The sequence below is a fragment of the Ornithodoros turicata genome, chromosome 8, assembly GCF_037126465.1.
Source record: "Ornithodoros turicata isolate Travis chromosome 8, ASM3712646v1, whole genome shotgun sequence".
Taxonomy (NCBI): domain Eukaryota; kingdom Metazoa; phylum Arthropoda; class Arachnida; order Ixodida; family Argasidae; genus Ornithodoros; species Ornithodoros turicata.
In genome coordinates, this window is record NC_088208.1 from 20,915,913 (window position 1) to 20,938,137 (window position 22,225).

The window sequence follows — 22,225 nt, forward strand, 5'->3', positions numbered from 1 at the left end:
GCTCTGGCGCCTCGAGTCGCGGACACTGCGAGGGACTTGCGTACTTAGCTGACCAGCATATTAGGGAATCAGGGAATGGGGAGGTTATGAAACTGAGAGCCACACTCGTGAACTACATGTCGAAATAGGGAATAGTTTCAGTTGGCAGCCTTCTATGTCAAACTAGTCCCTAACCAATTGCTAAATAAGAGCGCTTTCCCACGCTTGCTTCACGGGCATGCTATATATCGAGCTGGCCCCCTTAGGTATTTCTACCTCAGGCCCTGCAGTTACTCATACACTGTATACGTACCAATTAACCTATTCCTACCTTGGGTGACAGCCACAGCCTCGCCTCATGCTATATCAAACCTGACCTTTTAGCAGAGTTCGAGGTAACTCGTTACTGTAACTAAGTTTCTTTTTTTGGTAAATTTTAACTTAACTCTGTACTTTTGCGCCGTGGTAACTTTCAGAGGAACTCGTTTCTTTTTCAGGTAACTTTGCGAAAGTAACAAGCTAAGTTCCAAGTTACTTTTAATTCGCTTTTCACTCACGTCCACATATTTTCTTGCTTTCTCTCCGGTTCTTTCATGGCATTTTATGCCATGAAACGTGATATTCAATCAATGACAGTATTCTATTCAGGAAGTAAGAACCGCTGCCATTGAAATGAAGCTGAACCATTGTGCGCTCACAGGGAGTAAGATGCAAACCGTTCGAATTGTTGGACATAAACGAAAACGACCTCAGCGTGTTGCACTCCTCCGCAGGCAACTCAAGGCCTAATTCAACTGCTCACGCGCGCTGCACCTGTGTAGTGCTATTTTGTGTCCGAAGTAACTTGGAAGTAACTCGTTCTTTTTTTTTTAAAGTAACTCCGTAACTGCGAGTTACATTTTGGGCTGTAGAACTTCGATATTAACTTAGTTAAATTTTTCACACGGTAACTTAACTCGTAACGAGTTCTTTTTGACGGGTAACTCGTCGATCTATGCCTTTTACATATGTCTGTAACTAATACCACTTCCATGCACTTGCCGCAGTCGTCCGTATGCTGTATCAGACCGTTAACCTAATTCGTATAGTATGTAGGCCACATTCATAAACTTTCCCCAGTCGACAACTTGCTATGTCAAACTGACCCCTAGCCTATACTCCTACCTTAGGCCACTTCATACAGTCGGTAGCGTGTCGCTTCCAAACCCTACCTTATGCGATTTTCACGCGGTTGCCTGAACAGGAGGCATATGCTGTATCAAGGCAACCACAACATATTGCCACTTTAGGCCACTTAATTCCAAGGCTCGTCTCATGCTTTATGAACCTTATCCTCAATCTGTGCCTAACTTAGACCACTTCGAAGCACTTGCCACAGTCGCCCACCATAATACGACATACCTATTCCTGCCGTATAGGCCACTTTCACGAGATATCCTGGGGACGGCAGAATGCTGCGTGAAACTGACCCCTAATACCCCTGTCACACTGGCAGTCTTCAATGATCATTGAAACCAATGACCATTGAAAATGCGTGTAGTGACACCAAGCGTGTGACGTGTCAACTTCCCAAAGAGTATGTGGATTCAATGTTCACCGACAGGTTAGTTACACGCAAGGTGGCGCTACACGCATTTTCAATGACGATTGGTTTCAATGATCATCGAAGAGTGCCCGTGTGACAGGGGTATAACCTATTCTTACATTAGCCCTCTTCCTGCAGTCCGTCGCATGCGCATCAAACTGACTCCCGATCTGCCCCTACAAAAGTGCCTTTCACGCGTTTGCCTGAGCAGGAGGCATGTTGTACTCAGTTAAACACAACCTATTTCTGCTTTAGGGCACCTCCGAGGTCTTTCCTCGTACGACCACGTGCTGTATCAAACTTACCCCTAATATTTTCTTACCAGCGGCATGACCAAGTGGGTAAAAGCGTCTGCTCGTTGGTGGTAGCCAGCCAAGGTCGGTCTGAAGACTGGGAGGTCGTGGGTTCGTGTCCTACCACGGGATGCGGTGTGTGAGGTTTTCCCTGATTTTTTTTTTGCAGACTTCCCAGACGAATGTCGGCACAGTTCCCTCTGAAGTCGACCCAGGATGCTCACTAACTTGACACTAATGTTGTCCTCTCTCCCTCTGTCCACGTCTGTACGCCGCTCATAGCCACAGTTGCTTCGCGGCGCTAACGCGGAAGAAAAAGAAAAATGAACGACGTGTCCCCCCCCTCACGTGGGATAGCAAGTGATGCCGATGGTTGCTTCTCCTACGTCCATTATGACAGTGCAGTGAAAGCACGCTTTACAAGAGACTGCAACGTACTCATTTCGTGTCTGTCCACAGCTGTCCGCTGCTGGTGTGGCGACGTTCGGAACTTATAGACACATGTCTTTCCTCGTTTTGTGTACGGAATTCAAATAACTCCCTAAAAACCAATGAAGGCGCGACCCTGAGAAAAGGAATGCCGCGGGCGCCTCATAGAGTTACGGGGCGTCTTGGACGGCGCCTCTGGACGTGACTCTGTCGAACGTAATGGTATCGGTTTTGTTGATGGGTTCCGGATACGACCGTCCCTTGACCCCTGTCTTATCATTACCTACCATACCCATACCATATCACCCACATCTACTATTAACCAGGAGTTACCACAAGAGTCGTTGGCAATTGGTCTGGGTAGTACTAGTGAAAACCTGCAAGCAATAGAGTCGCGCCGGTGCTCTGCTGCTCGGGTACTAGGCCTAGTGGGGGTGGAAGGCCAAGGATCGTCAAAGGCGCATCACTGGAGAACCTGTAAATTTCCTTTCAAGTCGGTATAATCCTTGCAGAAAGATTGAGGAGAGACAGACAGTCAGTGAATCCACCGTATGTTTTATTTTTCCTGTCAAACATTGCAAACGATAACTATACCCACGAAAAATAAAATGCGTGCCTCGGACGACGCAACCTCAGAGTGACGAGCGCCTCCCTGGGTCATAACTTGTACAAGAACACGAAACGATGACGTTTAGATGTATACACGAGTCTTGTATCACACACAAGACAACTCCGTTTAATCTTATCTTTGTCAACGTATCTTGAAGCAATATGGACGTAACGTGCTTTATCTGTTAGGCTAAAAAGAGAGAGAGAGAGAAAAAAAAAAGGAACGAAACTTCACATTGCGCACTGCAGATGACGCTTTCGTCGGGATATTTTTTTTTTTTTAACAGAAGGCGCAATTTGGACGAAGTGCGTGTAGAGTTGGAAGATACAGAGCCTGCAATGTGTATGTGTGTGCGTCTGCTTTTTTATTTATTTATTTTTTTTATCCGCGTCCTACCGGACTTTGTGTCTGCTTGACAATGATACATGGAATTTATACAAGGTTCGGAAGCGGTGTGGAATGCCCTCACAAGGTGTCAGACTACCAACCCCTCAAGTATTTTTGCGGTTGAGCACAGTAAGCCAGATTTTTCTTTCCGTTTTAATAAGCTTAGGGCGTGTATATTTACGTCGCTTTGCGGCTCATATCGCTCGATTATCGATTGTCCAGTGTGGTATGCCATGCTATTGTACAAGCACGTTCACAAGCTAACGTCTACGGCAAAAACGCACACTGCTAACACAGACGCATACAAAAGAGGGACACTGTGGTATAGAAAATGTTGCACTATGTCTGTATCATTTCAGTACACTTATAACTTGGTCGCAGGGGGCTCTAGGCTTAGGGCGGAATGAATGTTCTCAAAGAGAGAGAGATAGAGAGGGTGAAAAAAAAAAGCGACTTGTTGGAGCAACAAAGAACGATATACTGTTATTTGAATGGATGGATTGATTTCCTTATCTTTTCTTTCACGAAGGGCGATATAATATCTCAACTAGGATGTGCCTTGTGTACTCGCAATTTGAAACGTGAGCTTTATGCTTGTAGTTTCCAATATGCACAGCTAGATTTTACATCTAAGCGCACTGTTTGACTGTGGCCCCGTTTACATGGGTTCGCTTTGGGCGATCCGAACCGAGTTCACCCATGTAAACTGCTCAGAGCGCCCACAAATGCTTGCAAACGCAGCCTCTTCTAAAGTGTGGATCGAGTTCCTTCGGTACGCTTCGAGAAGCCACGTAACCACTTCGGTGCGGACCCGATTCCTCCCAGTAGGTGGAGCACCCTCTGTGTAGGGCGGAGTCACTCTGCAGCAGCGAACGCCGCCATTTTGATGCTATCGGTCACCATGCCAGGATGTTCCGCTTTCAGCAGCTTCCTTAAGCTCCCTCTGCTGTTTATCTACTTAGTTCTTAAGTGTACTATAGCTAAATGTTATGTGTACAGCTTTGACAGCCCAGCACGTGGCTGCGCTTTGGAGGCAAAATGGCGGATATCGTGGCAGGCGACACGGACTCCGCGCACCCTTCTTTCTCCTCCTCCTAATTTTCGAGCCTTTCCTCCCCTTTCCCATCCGCTGGGAGCAGCCAACACCAGCTCGGCACAGCCTCGTCGCTTGAGCGACGTGACTTAACAATTAAGAGTCCTCCAATCGCGACGTTGCTTTCAGTGGCCGTAGCTATGGAAACGAGGCGCCATCAGCCGCATGGACAGCTACTAGTAGCCACTGAAAGCCTGGATTTCGAAATCGTCTGCGGCAATTGGCTGATGTCTTGGCTGGCTGCTGCGATTGGCGGACTTCACATGTCTACGTGCGAAGAAGTGAGCGGAGGCATTACGCAGGCCTTCTGCATCTAGCTGGCGTTGGAGCAGCCCAGATGAACGAAAGCGTTCCGGCTCGGTACGCTTCCAGCGCGCCCATATGCAAGCGGGGCCAAAATATCCGGCTTGGGACGTTTTTTGGCTGTATCATTCACTGTGGGCGCTTCAGTATCCTTTTGAGCAATCTACACGAGGAATTAGTGGGCGCAGCTTACTTGAGTATAGCTGCCTCATAAATGCAGTGTTGACGCACATGTTTTGAATATATGACGCGTCTTGGCGGAAACTGCACCATGACAGATGCTCAATGCGGACTACGTGAGCTGGTCTACATGTTGAGCCGTATCTGACGCTTGCGCTACTTTGGATAGCCCTTTATTGCTAGTTTAGGCTTTTAGAAATTTGTCTGCTATGTGTTGCCGTTGTGAAGCATGTCGCGTGTTATTGTCGCGGTGTACGTTGTGTAGCCAAGTTCCTCAGCTGTGTATGGCCTCATATTATGCTCTGCACTAGCGGGGTATATCAGCAGAACGAGGGTCCGCATGAGCTAGGCAGCGTGCTACGAGCGATCGAGACAGGAGCAGCAACAGAAGGCCTATATAGCGTTTCGCTTCGTTTAAATCCAACTTTCGTTATAACGGGTAATATTCGTTATATGGGCGTGCTGAGTACCAGGCAGCTCATTTCGAAGACTTGCCGTTAGCGCGATGGACGACAACGACACTTCGCGTCCTCGGACCAATAAGCGGAGGACTTGCGGTGAAAGCACGCATACACTTTGATTTGAAGGGCACGGCGTCTACTGTAAAAAAAAAAAAAAAAAAAGTAAAAAAAAAGTTTTGTAGGGATTCTTGTTGGAATGTAGAAGAACCAAACACATTTGTCACCACAACATATTTTACATGCTATAGCTTCGCAACGAAACATATACGTTGAATTATTGTCCTGTTATTGCACAAAACTGGCCTTGGCGATTATATCACGATTTTGAATGCTTCTAAGATTAAAATAAATGCTACACGTGCTCACAAAAAACTATCCCGTAGTATTCACCCGGGTGATATAAGTACTCTCTTTTGTATGTGTAACAGGGGATTGAATAAATAAATAAGGAACCAATCATCCTTTTCAGCACCGGCACCGCTATAACGAACTCTTCGCATACAGCGAAATTACGCATCACCTATTACAAAGCGCGACTCTAAGCTGACGCTGGCAAGCGCCGTCGGACGTACCGCCGACGACAGTAATATGGACATCGTCGAAGGGGGCCAAGCGATGTGGCGGACGTTTCTTGTGTCTTTATAGCAGCTGTTCTTCACTGTATGAGAGGAGCTCGCAGGCTGTCGATGCTGGAGGCTTCGTAGGACGCGGCCAGGCTGTCTGCTCCGATGGGGACCTCAGAAGCGTTCCCACGAAGGTTCAGCGAGTATTTGTCTAGGTCTTCGCTGGGGAAAAGCCAACACCAGCTGAGTACGCCACGAGCATTGCTACATGCACACACAATGTACACTGTTCCTTAGGACAAGTACGACAAAGTTGTTCCGCAAGCACAGTTATCGTAGTTGACATGTAGCCATTTCTAACCCCTCTACCCCCACCTTCTTCGCGACTTCCCTCACGCATCCGCTAGGGCGCTATCACCCCTCCCACCAATGGTCCTATCGAGGGCCAACGTGACCCCGCCCTCAAGGACATGCGTCGCAACGACGCCTGCAGTCACCTTATACTACGAGCCCTACAAAGTTCTTTGCCGGTTGGATAAGATTTTCGCTCTCGTCATTGCCGTTCGTGAAGAGCCAGTTTCTATAGATCGACTGAAATGGCACTTAGCATTGCTCGAAACCCTGGTCCATTCGGAGCCAATATGGAAAATATTTTCACTTTACTGTGTCTTGTCCTGCGGCGTTTAATTAATAATAACACCCTCAAAAATAAGCCATCAGCGGAGCGGCATGACATTGGATGACCGGCCCGGTCTCCTGACGTGACGTAATCCCGTCCGCGTGACGTAGCATCAACGTAGCGAGCAGCCGCGACGTCGCACTTCCGCCTGAAAGTTTGTCTGGTACGGAAACAGTGCGCTTCTATTTGCTGCGAACTCTACACGTCACCGAGTGACGTCAACATCACTAGTTCACCTAGAGGGTCTCTGAAGGAGTTAAGGGGTTTCTAGAGAGGGTGCAGACTAGTATCCTTTCTCATGTACTAGAGGTCAACTATGATCGTCGTTGTTACAGTCGGCAGTCAAAACCAGAACCTTTATGAAGAGGGCTTTCACTGCTCCTCTAAAGTCCGCCCGCCTTCACCGCTATGACGTCACTCACAGTTTCTACGTTTCATCTTATACTGCTTGTTTGTCACAACCAGTGACAGCATGCAAGAGGATGTTTGACGAGTGAGGCCTAAAGGCATGAACGGTGTGGACTCACAGCGTGTGTTGCTTGAGCTCAGCGCAGGATCGGCCGAGCTTCCGTGCGAAGCCTTGATAGGTCTTATGCACGCGGCAGTGGCAGATGGTGACCACAGCAACGACAATTAGACAGGCGCCAGCGAGGGTGGCCGCAGCGATGTAGATATTGTGCAGGTGATCCACGGGTCCAGAACCACCATGCCCGTTCACGTTGGCGCTTACTTTGTTTGCAGGCACTGCAAGGCATTCATATGGTTGGTCAGGCTAGGGGAAACTGCAAGTGTATCCTGCTGTAGCGGTCATGGAATATCGTTCATTATCAACACGAGGCTTGCGGGCGGCCTTCTATTTAGCCGCTGAAGATATTTGAAGTGCTATAGTAATCATGTAACTAGAATACCTTATGCTTAGTATACTTCAAATTCTATGTCCTCTTCTCTTGGCAGCTATGAACAGCATGTCCAGTTGACGTCGCCACAAAGCAACATTTTCTTTGGAAAATAAGCTTTTCTAATCCATTGTAAAGAACATCACATCAGGTGACGACGGAGGCATACATCCAGGGATCCAGGAAATCAGTGACGAAGCCGTCGTCACTGATTTCCTCGAAACATTTTCTAGATTTGCTACGACATATCTTTAGAACCACCATATGCCTTCGTGGAACACCTCTCGTTCATGAACAGCCAAATTCATCACCCTTGCCCCATTTTCGACATAATATCGACACAGCTTCCTTGCAGGGGCGGATACAGACTATCACTATCACTTTTTTTTAGGGGGGGGGGTTCTTTGTTGAAGCGCCTAGAGGGGCAGGTGAGAGGGAGAAGCCTAACGTTTTAGCTGATGACGTGGGGCGATCGCCCCCCCCCCCTCCGGATTTGCCACTGCTCCCTAGAGGGATTTGACTTCCCCAACTCTCGCGACTGCATGCACATCTTGACAAAGGGTGTCGTACCTGGAACTCTGTAACCGGGAGCGTCTCCAACCCTAGGCATTGCGGGTCTTGGAGCTGGGTAGACGAGGTCTTCGCAGGCGTCACCGGTGAAACCTCCGCGACATGAACAGTAAAATGAATCAAGACTGGGCCAGCATGAACCGCCATTCTGGCAAGGGTTCGGAAAACACGGATCGTAGTGCTGCGTACACCCGGGACCTGTCAAAGAAATGTGACAAATGTGTCAAAGAAATGTAAACAACGGTTTGCTTAAAGGGAAAGCTTGCTCTCCAGCGTAATTGAAATAAATATGTCTGGTAGGGAGCGTCTGACTCCAGACAACTGCCTTGCGAACCCTTCCGCTCAATGTCGACGTATTTTCAGAGCTATTCGTATTTTTGTCGTGAAAGTCGGGAGTCACAGAGGGAGGAGCTAGCGAGAGAATCTCTCCATCTGTTCGCGTGACGTTACGGTGACGTTCCGCGGGAATGGTCACGTGTCACTGTCCTCTCCCTCACCTCCTGCTCACGTATTCTCCTCAGCAGGACGTGAAGAATTCAGCGGCAGGAGCAACCTAGAGTCACTAAACAAGCTTCGCTTCAGTGTGGCGACACTGAATTCAACACGCGAGCAGGGAAGCCATTTTGTTTCCGCTCCACATCAGATCCATCCCCAGTGGAGGAGAGGAGACAGCTAACATAACAACGCTCGTCCTGGTGGCTGTGAATTAGGGAATTATGTGTGATTGTCGTGCGGCATTATCTATGTATTGTCCACGAGAGCGTACCGAGGAGGTCAAGGAGAGCTGCTCGCGATAGGAGCCACATTTCGGAGCGCGCTCGATAGATGGCATCGTGAGCGCCGTTAGGTGACGCTAGCGTGGCGCAGAAAGAATATGGCATCTCCTTGTCTCTCTTGCTCGCCCGTGGAACTCAGTGTCGCTACCATGGTGTCAAACCGAAAGGTTTTTCGTTCCGGTTTTCGTTTCGGTTCAAAGAAAACGGTTCAGTTCTGGTTCAGCTCCGGAGTAAAAAATAACGGTTCCAAACCGGTTTAGTTTCACATGGTGTAAGGATAATTGAGCGAAAATAATCCCCTTTATTGTTTCCAACAGAGAGAGAGGAATAAAGAGAGAGGTTAGAAGGTCGTCCAATGTGATAGACAAAAACAAGGAGCCCATCTCGCGCTCTGGCACATTGTTGTAATGTGAGGTTTCTAGAGTTTCCTACCTAAACGCCGATGGATGCCACATATTGTGCACTTGAGATCTTGCGTTACTAACCCTTGAGGGCCAAATGGTTCAATTTTCCACTTGGACCAAAACCGAAAACATATTTTCGGTTTCCCTCCGGAGCATAAAATTTTGTTTCGGTTTTCGTTCCATTCTGGTTCGCTCAAAAATAACTTTTTTTTTTTTTTCGGTTTACAGTTCGCTCCGGAACCCTGGTCGCTACTTTGCAGCTAAGCCTGTTTAGTGGCTGTAGGGCAACCAAAGCGAATAAATCACACAGTCGAGGCCAGGTGAAAGGGAACGCCCCCGTGTCGTCACAAAGTCGTCACACTGACGTACCGCATACGTCCCTCGGCGCGGGAATTTGAAACCACGTGGACTCCAATGATTTCTAATGCCGGTCATAAATTATACCGCTCAATTCGGCGAAGCGTAAAGCAGGCATACGGTAAATTAGGAAATGCACTGCACATGGAAACAAAAATCTACGAACTGATGCTTGGATAGCGAATTGTCTCCTAAAATTTCGCTAGAGTGATCAACCTTGCACGGGATACGTGATACACAGCAAAGTATGCAGCAAAACTCACTGTTGAATCCTGGATGGCAGATACAAGAATAATTGTTTCCTTTGTCGATGCACCTAGCCGGAGACGGGCAAGGGTCGGGCCTGCAGAGATCCACCTTAAGTTCGCAGCGTTTTCCCGTATAACCGGGCCCACAGTGACATCTGAAGGCGGCGACCAAGTCTTCGCACTGGCCCCCGTTGGCGCAGGGCCCGGAGTCGCACTCATCATACTCAAATTCGCAACGGTCGCCCCCGTAGCCGGGAAGGCAGTAGCACTTGAAGCCACCTGCCGGCAAAATAAGTTGGCTGAATAGCTGCACGTAATCCCTATTCAATACAACTGGTGAGAGTACCTGAAACACATTTTTCACATTCAGATTCACATTTTCACAAAAGTATCCGGAAGAAACCTCAACTTAGAGGTGTATGCCTGAACATGTTCGCGAACATTCGCCCCTTTTGAACAACGCACTCAAGAACTGGCTAACCTCTTGAAACGTCTAAGCTAATAATATCGAAAAGATTGGCCAGCATCTTGAGGAATAAGAAAGAACAAAAATTTCAGGAAGCGAAAGCAGCCTTTCCTACTAATAACCACTATGGACTAAATCTCCTGTCTACAGAACCCCACCTAATTTATGTCATAGCAACGTGTTTCACATTACACTCTCCCAAACATTTTTGCGCCGTCGACGTCGTTGAAGTATCACAAAATTAATTTCTAGCTTTGAGAAGTATGATGTCACAATGCGGACCGATTCGTCTGACAACATTTCTCCTCCAAGGTCGCTTTCCGTTTGCTCAACAGAGCAGCGGACAGCTTTCCAACGTGGAGCGGAGAACGTCATCGCGGAAGTGCGCGCGCTGTTGCTAAGAAACAGACGCCGTAGCTCATGATGACGTCGCAAACTCTCGGAGAGTCCGAAACTATCACGTTTTGCGGATTCTTTCGAAAATTCACGCGAACACGTAATATTTGCAGACGGCAGCCCTATTTGCCTGCCGGGTCTCTAAGCGAGTTTGATTTGTGAAACAAAGTAAAAAGAAGTAGCCTTTAACTTAAGAAGTTGAGGTGGCTACCAGTGACGGGGGGGGGGGGATATCAGGCTACGCTGCAAGAACGTCTTTCTCGTTTCGAAACCTTTAAGACGTTCACCGTTACCTGTACTGGTCTCACTCTCTTCCTCTTCGCACATTCCGTGTACACATGGTCTCGCATCGCACGGGCTCGGTCCTTTCTTCGCTTTTGTTGTCCCCGTCGCCGTCGCTCCACTAACCGTAGGCAGTGCAGTCGATGCTGCTTCGGTGGACCTTGCGGTCGATGTAGTGATCTCCGTATCAGGCGTGGTCATCACTGCCGGCGTTGCATTCGTGTGGTGCGTGGAGGGTGCTGATGAGCTAGGCTGTGTCGTTGTAGGAGGTGGCCGTGCAGCCATCTCGCACTGGGCCCCGCGGAAGCCGGGCGGACAGAGGCAAGAGGCCGAAAGACCGTCGGTGCCATTTGAGATGCAGGTGCCGTTGTTACGGCATGGACGTCGGTCGCAGGGGCTAACACGTTCCTCGCACGAGGAACCGCGGAAACCTGCGAAAGTTGCGAGTGGAGGTTTAGGTGTGCCACGCTTGCGGTCGTCTCAGGTTATAATTTACTTAGAGCCAGTGACTGTACAGGGTGTGTGCAGAAAAACATGACCCGCATTTAGGCACATAGCTTGTTGTCTACCTAACTAACGAACTTCCGGTGGCGCACGATGGCGCATTTATGCGTGCGAAATCTGCAGAAAAATTGTGGAAGTCATACTCAGCTTAAAAAATAAACGGAGCAACGAAAACGTCAGCCTCCGTGCATCAGAATAGGGCAACATAGTGGACGTAGGAGAGTTGTGTTCAAGTACCGCTAGGGGAGCTATCGGTGCATAAATCGAAACGATGTCCCACATGGATGCTCATCGGCAGTACCCCCAGCGGTGCCTGCACATAACTCTCCTGAGACTGAAATGCACTACCATGCACCGTGATGACCGCCCTATTCTAATGCATGGAAGCCCATGTTTTCGCGCTCTGTTTATTTTTTTAGGCTGAGTATGGCTTCCAGGATTTTTTTTGTAGCTTTCGCACGCATAAATACGCCATCGTACGCCACCGGAAGTTCCTCGGGTAAGTAGACAACGAGTTACATGTAAAAATGCGGGTCACGTTTTTCTGCACACACCCTGTAGAACGATTCGTAACACTCACATGCTGCAGCCTAGTTTTCATACAACTCTAACCTGACTGTCTCTCCGTTATGGCTAGTTTACGGTAACCATCTTCAATCAGGTCCCGCTCTGATTAACGTTCAGCAGATTCTTCGTCGTTGTCCTCAGCAGCTTCCGTAGTGCTTCGGGCACGCGCTGCTGTCCTCAACGCTGCCTCGTGCCTAGAGCACTGCAAAAGCTACTGAGGACGTCACTGAGGAATTCTCTCAACGTCCGTGCAAGCGGGCTTAGGTTTGCACTTTATCTTTCTCTTAGTCTATAAGTGCGCATCCTGCTTACCGTGTGGGCAGAGGCATTGGAACATATTTCCGGAGAGTCCCTCGGCGATGTCGACGCAGAAACCACCATTGTGGCAAGGCTTCTCGAAACAGCCATCACGTTCCTCGCAGTAGCGGCCACCAACCCCGGGACAGCAGCGACAGGTGTAAGATGCCTAGAGGTCGTTGTTCATAGTACGTGTTATCCTTCTACAATATTCTCAATAAGTTCGGTTTCCACAATCTTAGCAGTTGTCTTGATTGCCCTCACAAGAGGCGATTATGTCCGCCTTTTACGGCGCGAAGGCAAACTTTAGAAAAGGCACGCGACGTGAGGCAGCGCCGTCTAGACGAAACAATGTAACCCCTCTAGTCAACGCCTCCTAGACGCAGAAGGCCTGCCTACACTCACATGCCTCCTCTCATTTCTTCTCCACATGGAGAAAAAAAGTCCGAATGTCGTCTGCTTCCGCAGCAGACAAGCTCAAACACAGGCTTTCTGTGGCTACGAGTGACTTCCTATGCGGCTGATGACGACTATTAGTAGCTATGGACACCGAAGGCACGGTCGCGGTTGGCGGTCTCTTAACGACTACATTGAGCAGTCAAGCTTTATTGATCTAAGTGGCGTTGCTGTAGTCACAGCGATGCTCTCGGCGGCCACAGCCACGGAAATGAGCCATCATGAGCCGCACGGGCAGCCACTCGTAGCCACGGGCTCTCTTTGTTTGACATCGTCTGCGGCGTTTGACAAGCAGACGACACAGCGACATGACGGTGTCTACGCATATCAGCACGCAGATCGCTAGGTAGTAACAAGTCACCAATCACACACATGTTTCCATAGCGAAGGAGGGAAAGGAGGTAACGAGCAGGCTTTCTTTGGTTGAGGTGGCGTTGAGCGATACCGTTGATGCTCGCCGCTTCAGTATTTTGCTGCCGGCCAATGTTAGGTTGTCTGAGTTAGGCTAGGTGTTTCATCTTACACTTCCACGTTCAATTTGTGAAATAATGACACTTGTGTAAGGACTCGGTATGTCCGAAAAATGCTTTTTCGCAGCCATGTACCGTCCTTCTTGGCCTGTAACGGTTTGCTTATACCTTATACAGCCAAGTAAATATTCATGTTGAGCTTTTTTGTCCATGAATCGAATGTTTCCCTGAGCTCAATATTTGCGAATCGAATGGTACCCCTGGGGACAAGTATGTGAGCTTAGTTTGAGAACAAAGCACCAGGAGAGACGGCAATTATTGTTCCGGCCTTTCTGACGAGTATGAAATATTTCTCTGCGCGATCGCTGCGGGTGAGGGTGGCGTAAAGGGCATGTACTCTCTCGAACTACTAGTGGAAGAGAGAGAGAGAGAAAAAAAGCAGCTTACTTGTCCTGGAGGGAGTACGCAGGAACCTTTCTGTGAACAGAGGTCTTCGCCAGGGCCCTTGGAGCATTCGTTGTCCAAGACAGACACATTGAGTTGCCACACAGCTGGACACGACACGTCTGGTCCTACCACGTGCACTGCGAGATCACCGACATGATGTTACAGAGGGCAGTACCAATCAGCATACGTGGCGACTGACCCAGCTACGAACAGACATTTAATTTTTTTGCTCCCTTAAACACTGCGTCCCCCAAAATGGATAACACTGCACTTATTTTTATTGATAGCACTACGTCGCCGAAGAAATGATAGTTTTGTGTGCATCGTCTGTGACACCTTAATTTCTCCTCTTTGCAACCTTACAAATAAAAAGAATGGCGCAAAAGAAGAGTGAGGTCCGTGACGGCAAAAGAAATTGAAATACAAGCTTTCTACTCCGAAGCTTACAAATCTGAATTCAAGTCAGAATTTCAACGTGCATTACAGGATATTTTTATAACGGTGTGTTGCGAAAATGCTTGTGAGTTCCATGATGAAAAACATCGATCCTATGGTTCTGGAGACCATGTCTCTATCAGACGATGAGTACTTTCTGTTCCTATCTTGCTCCGGTTCATTTCAAATCAAATCAAATCTACGGCGTCTGTCGGAGTACTACCGATGACAGGTGTCACAATAGCGTGCGTACACAAAACGCAAAGCGCAGTCTTGGTTCTGGGCACGCAAAGTGATGACGCTATTTCTTTGGGGACCCAAAGCGTTTGAGTCCACTATTCCGACACTCGTCTCTAATACTACTGGCGGCTTTCTTTGTTTCTTTCTGCCTTTTTGGTGATATGGTATGGCATGGTATGGTGATATGGTATGGTCATAATACCGCTGAGAAGGTGCAACCCAGGTGTGAGTATCTCAGGTCCGAGTGACAGTGGTGCTCCGTCCTTCTCTGGCAGGGGCCGGGACCACAGGAGCAGGGAGTCATCCTGCACGCAAGCTCCTCTTGGCAGGTCATGCGCACCCTGCAGGGACTGCAGTACTGCTTCATGCAACCAACTGCGGTTGTTTCCCACTTCAGGTACGTCAAGCTCCAGCCTTACAGTAGAGAGAGAGAGAGAGAGAGAAAATAAAAAGAAAGGTGTATCAATCTTACGTCAGTATCGTTTCCTTACAGCGTAATTTGTATATTTCTTTCTGAAATAACGCAAATAACTTGCCATGGTTATGTTTAAGTCGAAGAAGCTACTTTTGAAGAGGAACAGTACGTCCTGAGGCTCTTCTCACAACATTTCCTTGCCGGTTCGCTTTTTCACCTGCCACAGGGGCAGTCTTCAATGTTGATTGAAACCAACGACCATTGACCATGCGAGCGCCACCACGCGTGTAACATGTCAACTTCTCAAAGACCATTGGATCCAATGCTCCCTGACACGTTCACATGTTGCACGCTTGGTGGCCTTACGTGGTTGTTCATTGGCCTTTGATTTCAATCATCATTGAAGACGGCCCGTGTGAGAGGCCCGTTTGAGTGCCTCCATTTCGATATGTATTTACCGAGCGGTTAACCTGCCACGCGGCAGCATGCAGCTCGATGGATTGTACGTCCTTCACTCTTGAAACACAACTTCATCACATAACACGTGGAAAGCTGCACAGAGCTATGCCGTTATCACCCCTTTTGTAACAATTGACGTGACTACATAACTGTCACGAAAAGGCGTACGTCCCCTTTCCGGTTTCAACAAATCAAGGGAGATAACTACAGGGTGTTACCCTATAAAAGTCTACCCGCGCCGGCATGCCGTGCTCGCCAATTACTCAATGCAGGTGGTACGATGTGTTGCCTACGTATAGAACTCATAGGACATTCCATCATGGTAAATATCGAAGTGACTGAGCACCGTAACGCAAAGTTATAGCGCAAAACGTGAGGTTCCCATAGTCAAAACAGCCAAGATGGCGGTGTTGTGAATCGCAGTTGTGACACGGTTCCCCAGACGGCGACGTGTCGCTCTGGCAATCCATCCATCCATCCATCCAGGCAGAGACGTCGCCGCGTTATGTTATTTCACTGCCTTTCAGTAAGCAGACGACATCCCTTTTGGGTGTCGTCTGCTGAGTACGTCGGCATTTTCGTTCCTCACGTTGCTTACTTCTGAGCAAAATACGACAGTTACACGAACGCGAAATGAAAACTGCAGTTTCATCCGGCTGGCAGGATATGCGACACGTCGCCATCTGGGGAGCAGCATGTCAACTGCGCTTCTCAACGCCGCCATCTTGATTGTTTGGACTACGGGAGTTGCACGTTTTGAGTTATAACTTCGTGCTGCGGCGCTCACTCACTTCGAAATTTACCAAGACTAAGTGTCCTTATGAACTTTATATGAAGACCGCACAATGTGCCACCTGCATTGAGTAATTGGCGAATACGGCATGGCGGCACGGGTAGACTTTTATAGGGTAACACCCTGTGTACGTCATCCGGGACGATGGGTTGCTAGGAACGTGTTCTGCGGTAAAGCTCTCTTTTAAGAGTGCGGCCGGACTTTACAGCAAACGGTACTGACATCGACAGACAGAATGAATCTTTTCAGTCCAATGAACACCGAAAAATATGTTTTATTTTTTTATTTTTTTGCTTCGCTGCTCACGGCGCACACGTCCGCACTCTGTCGAAAAAGATGACGTGACGCGCCTGCAAAGCGTGCTTCCGCTGCATATCTTGGATGTCTGCAGGTGAAGTCGTACACTTGGCTTCGCTAGTGACAAGTACTACTGGAAAAATTTGTGATGCGACGTGTTACATGGATGAAAAACGGCGCCTAAATTCAACATCTTTAACTCTGCACGTGCGGACTACTAAGGTCGTATAGTCTGATCGTACACTGTCAAAAATGCAATGCAAGGGATGCCACACTTTGACAGCATTTTGGACACTGACGAGCAATGCACACTTCGACGCTATTTTAGACTCGCCACGTGCTCTCAGTTATGGCTCCCGCGAGTGGACGTCTTCAGAGACAATAATGCTTATTCGCGGATAGAATATGCATATCGAAAACCTCTTTCTTTTTTTCTATCCGCAAAAGAGGATGCTGCGCTGGTACGCTAATATAACCGCGGACCTGTAAACATGGCCGAATTTAATTCGCTCCTCGCGAAACAAACAAGCAATACCAGCCTGCGGGTGTACAAACTGCTCGTTCTACAGCGTCATATTTGTATCCAGTGCCCATCAGTAAAGCCGGTTGGGATCTGGCCCGAATCGATATTCCGCCTACCCTCATGATTATGACGGAACCCACAGCGCAGCTGGCAGCACATGCGATTGTTTTGGCCTGCAGCATTTTTATCGAGGATGTCTCATCTCAGAAATCCCGTGGTGCTTTGTATACCGCCGGCCTGGAAACTTCAGTGATCCGGTGATGATAGGCTGACGCAAAATGCCCCCAGGTCGGGAATAGATATTCGAGCGCTCGGGGAAAAAAAAAAGAAAAAAGAAAAGACGTTTATCAGCGTTATTTTCCTCGACATCGTAAAAGTTGTCCAAAGTTTCTAATCCCAAGAATTAAAAAAAGAAAAAAGAAAAATAGAACGCTCTGGCAGCTTCTATAGTAATGAGCAAATGAGAATGGTGCAAGCTAGCTGGTGTGCTGTAGAAAGAGGTAACATTTCCTTGAGTTTGAGGAACACACTATACGAAGAGGACAACAGAAGACAACACAGAGTCTTGTGTTGTCCTCTTCGTATTGTGTGTTCCTCAAACTCAAGGAAATGTTACCTCTCTCTATAGTATAGTATAGTATAGTATTGTTCGCTATTAAATCCAAATCGCGCGAGAGTGAAAAATAAAAATAAAATAAAAGCTCTTAGTTCTTTTTTTTTTTTTCGAACGAAACATAGAATAAACTTTTTTTTGTTTGTCTAAAAAGCTCAGCATGTCCAGAAGTTCTGCATCTCTAGCCGGCGATATTTTGAACGGAGAAATACAGGGTGGGTGCAGATAAAGTAGCCCCACATTTATGCACGTATGGCGTTTCCCTGCTTACCGCATGAGCTTTCGGTGGTGCGGGATGACGCATTTATTCGATGAAAGCGAACAATAAAATCGTAGTAACCTAACAAAAAAAAGTTATACGTGCGAACGTTGCTCTCCGTGCATCCCGATTTTCCTACGCAGAAGTCAATATGGCGGCCACGGCACAGTTGCGTCTAGCTACCACTAGGCGTACCATATCTCGTTTTGTTTGTGCGAGAATAGCACCCCCAGCGGTAGGGCGATTCAACTGTGCTACACTGCCACGTCCCATTGGAAATACATCGAGCGAAGTTCGCGTCGCTAACGATTTTATTGCGCAAAGTTTGGTTACCACGATTTTTTTTTCTTCTCAATTTGCACCGCATAAATGCGCCGTCGTACGCCGCCGGAAGTTCGTGCGGTATGTAGGGATGAACGCGCTACGTGCTAAAATGTGGGGCTACTTTATCTGCACCCAGCAAGTACATTCGAAATATCGGTCGCTCTCGAGCTCTTGTTGCAATATGCGTGCTCTGTTTTTCATTTCGAAAAGCTGTTTTTTATTTTTTATTTTCCTGCTGTATTCAGGCAGACGTTGGCGCCTTGAACTAAAACGGCGACAAATCTGCCACAGTGTTCCACTGTTCATAACATGAATTCCGCCCAACAAAAGAACAACACAAAGAGAGAGAGAAAAAAAAACTGTATTGCGGACAGAGCACCGGTGGTTATTTACATAGATATGAAAGGCGGAGAACGATCAGAGCCGCGTTTTCAATTTCATCAATCATTCTCGCTCCATGCAGAAGCGACATTGATTAACCAGGAGCTGGTAAATGACGTAAATAAGAGTAATTACGCATAATTAAATTACTGCCGAGTAAGCCAGCTCGTTAACAGACAACTTGTCCTTATAATTGCAAGATAGTTGATGCAATCGGACTTCGTACACTCTAATCGGAAGCTGCAATCATATTTACGCTATTTCCTAATTTTATTTTACAACGATGTTGACACGAAGTCAGACGAAGAGCGACGTTCCCCAGAATACTACAGCGGAAGACGCGAAACACGTCATAGGTTTCTGCTGTCACGTGAGCGCGAGTCGTGTCTTCACGTACACCACTAACCGTGGGGAATATCCAAAGACACAGCCACAAGATATTCCGTAGCGGACGACAGGAAAAGACGCTGACGGTGTCGTCTGCTAAGCGTCGTCTGCTAAGCGTCGTCTGCTAAGTGTCGTCTGCTAAGTGCGCAGTATACGTAATTCCCGATATTCCGGCACCGTGTGAGTGCACAACATAACATGGGACGGAACTTCGGCTCCGTGGGCAGTGTTTTCGCTTTTTCTTCCACTAGAATATTCCGTGAGGATGTCGCTCGTGTGAATACACGGTTACACTAACACAAAAGGAACGGGATTGATCGGTTGCGTCGTTCGTGATTGATAAGCGAAATAGCCCGCGATTTAAAGATTCCCTCTCCCTCTACTCTTCAAGAAGGCCGACAATGCGGAGCGTGCACCCATTGGTCTCCTCCAACGGTTCGTCCAATCATCGCGAGAGATCGTTTGAGGAGACCAATGGTAGTCCTCTCTGCACTGCCACGCTTCTTGAGAAGAAGAGGCAGAGAGAAAGCGTACGAAAGTGTCTACCGATGAATCCCGTTCCTTTTATGTTGGTGTCAAAGTAACGGCATCTTTCATCCCACGAAGAGGGATCATTGCACTTTCGTGCCCCTTTAGGCAGTGCACTTTAATCTCGAAACCAGACTTCGGACCCTCTAAATTCGTGCCTTCCTCAACATCTTTCACATACCTACAAGAACCATACACTCACAATGCGCGAAGCGACACGCGACGACAAATTACCCCATCAACTTTCGGAATCTTCACCATTTAGCCTCCAGACGGCGTAAACACGGCTCCCACATTAAGGAGAAAACAAAATAAATGCGAATGGAAAGAGGTTTCATGATCCTGCAGCTCACGAAGACTGATGTCACCGCACTCCTGCAGAAAGAGCTGCAATCCATTACCGCGCACGAAGACAAACCAAACTGGGCCATGGGAAGGGTAGGCTCGCCAAGAGTTTTTCAGCGAACAACAACAAGCAAGAGAGGTCTCGGCATAATGCCCTGCCTTGGAACGCGTCCAGAGACAAAGGACCAGATGCTTGAGCTGGAAAGAGAATCAAGACCTTCTGCGTTGGACATCAAGCAGGATCGATTGGGATGAAAATGGCGGCAAGTGAGTGAGGTGACGACACGGTGTGGGCATGCTTCGACGGATGCGTCTGGCCGCAAGGATGTCTGTGTTCGCGGCCTTGTTCATCTTCTTCACTCGATACGGATGTGGGTGTAAGTCATGTGGGATCTACCGTCAATCCCTTATCTCTGATGGGGAGGAAGCGACAAATACGCCAAATGGAAGGGTATTTGGAATGGAACGTAGGAGGCGACGACACTGAAAGCTTTTTGTTTTCGTGTAGGGGGTAAGAATAACAAGTGTGCGGGTAAATAGTGTTTCTGTACGTATATATTTCCACACAAGATATGCTTTACCTTAGGGTAGCATTTTTAACAATAATATAATGTTTTTAATGTTTGTTCTCAATTATGTTGATATGTTGATGATCAGTGGCCCGGTGGAAGTGCGGCGGGCGGCGCGACCAAGTAGGTGGTGGTAGTGGCGGTATTTGCTGAAAGAGCTCGCCGTTGTGGGCCTAACAGAGGTGGGCATGCAACGTCACGACTAACGCTCTGGGGAACTGTGCGTCATGGGCCGACTTCTAAGGGAACTGTGCCGACATATGTCTGACAGCGTATGAGGAAATCCCAGGAAAACACCCAAACAGCACAGCCGGCACGGGGATCCGAACCCGGGTACCTCCCGGTCTCGACGTGACATGGTCGTCACGCTGAGTCGCTAACCACTCAGCGACGCGAGCTGGTAGAAATCAGCGGCGTCGCGCGAGCTTATATCCAACCATATGACGATGAACAAACATGAAAAATAAATGTCCTATCAAGTTTTGTTATATCGAGTGGCAATAATGGAAAAACGACGGCTTTTTGGTGACACAAGTGTTATTATGTTAGTTGTCAGAAAAGGGCGTACGCCCCACGTTTTCCAAAAATGAGGAGGAGCAGCATAGGCGCCCATGGAACTGCCCGCAGCGTCTTCGTATTTGGAATTGGGTCATAAAAACGGAACTCGTCTAGAATGCTTGGACTCGAGGGACCTGAAAATCATGGATCGCTCGCTCCTCATCGCCTCCTACCCTCATCTCTTTTTCTCGCCTCGTCTCTCAGCTACAATCGTGAGCCTGCTCATAATTATGGGGTCAGCAACCCCAACAGCCTCCGCGTGTACGGCTGCATATTTCAAGGACAAGGACATGTAACTTACTCCATGGAGTCCTGGTTCTGCAGCACGACGGAAATCACTTTGCTGGGATCGATATCTTCTGGTGCCGCTTTGCTCGTGGACGTGCCACGACAGCCCGCAAGATGGCAGGTCACCTGCAAAGAAATCAATGCGGTCATTACTTCATCAATGCCCTGTACGTAACCGAACTTTGACGGAGCCACCGCCTGTGGTCTCTTTTCGTAATCTCATCCACACAAATGCATCTACATTCATTTCATTGTCCACATCCTGTTCCTCGAATAAAGGGAAGGATTGTTGTATGACAGCACAATATCTAATCAGTGGTGCCTCGTTATGGGTAGAAACGTAGCACCAGTAGTCGCCGTAGTTGAAATATTCACCTTCTTGGTGTAGCATGCAAATTGTCTCTCATTAAGGGAATTAAGGGTGTAACTGTTCTACTAAGCGTACACTCTTAAAAATGAACTTCACCTCATAGCACGCTCCTAGCCAACCATCATCTCAAGTGATATCGTTATTTGACCTGATTTGTTGAAAGTGGGAGGCGTACGCCTTTTTTGTGACAATTATGAACAGCATAAGTGTCACAGAAAAGGCGTACGCCTCCCGTTTTCAGCAAATCAGGGTAAATAGCGATATCATTCGAGATGATGGTTGGCTAGGAGCGCGCTATGCGGTGAAGTTCATTTTTAAGAGTGTACGCAGTCTAAAAACAAAACTTCGCCACGTAGCACGGTCAAGGCCAACGATTACAGCGGATGATTCCGTTAGCACTCCTGATTCGTGGAAAGCGCGGGGCGTACCCCTTTTTTGTGGCCATTAACATAACTGCATAAGTGTCGCAAAAAAGGCAGACTCCTCCAGCTTTTAACCAGTCAGGGGGCAGAACCACGTCATTCGGACACGGTGGTTGGCTAAGAGGCTGCTATGCGGTGAAGCTTATTCTCTTTCTGCAGAAGGCGGGTCTTGCTCAACGGCCCCCCTAACACTCTGCACTCCCCGACGAACTCATGCACCTCTCTACGCATCTCCACCTTTCATCTTCTATCCTCCATACGTCTTTCTTTTTTTCTTTTTTGGCTTTAGCCGTGACGACGCCCACTTCTGTGTGGCCAACA

General features: G+C 48.0%; 1 protein-coding gene across 3 annotated transcripts in view; it reads right to left on the minus strand.

The window, feature by feature from the left end:
• Positions 1 to 2,820: 2,820 nt before the first annotated feature.
• LOC135366657 (neurogenic locus notch homolog protein 4-like) overlaps positions 2,821 to 22,225 on the minus strand; it is a 69,699-nt gene continuing 50,294 nt past the window's right edge. For 2 of the 3 annotated variants that reach the window (XM_064599460.1, XM_064599461.1), the window contains exons 3-11: positions 21,126 to 21,238; positions 14,576 to 14,787; positions 13,699 to 13,835; positions 12,341 to 12,494; positions 10,969 to 11,388; positions 9,829 to 10,092; positions 8,029 to 8,226; positions 7,090 to 7,306; positions 2,821 to 6,105 (exon numbers count right to left, since the gene is read on the minus strand). In XM_064599460.1, coding sequence (XP_064455530.1) covers positions 5,976 to 6,105; positions 7,090 to 7,306; positions 8,029 to 8,226; positions 9,829 to 10,092; positions 10,969 to 11,388; positions 12,341 to 12,494; positions 13,699 to 13,835; positions 14,576 to 14,787; positions 21,126 to 21,238 — 1,845 coding nt within the window. In that variant the 3' untranslated portion in view covers positions 2,821 to 5,975. The remainder of the gene's footprint in view (positions 6,106 to 7,089; positions 7,307 to 8,028; positions 8,227 to 9,828; positions 10,093 to 10,968; positions 11,389 to 12,340; positions 12,495 to 13,698; positions 13,836 to 14,575; positions 14,788 to 21,125; positions 21,239 to 22,225) is intronic. The other variant, XM_064599462.1, reaches the window with a different exon arrangement.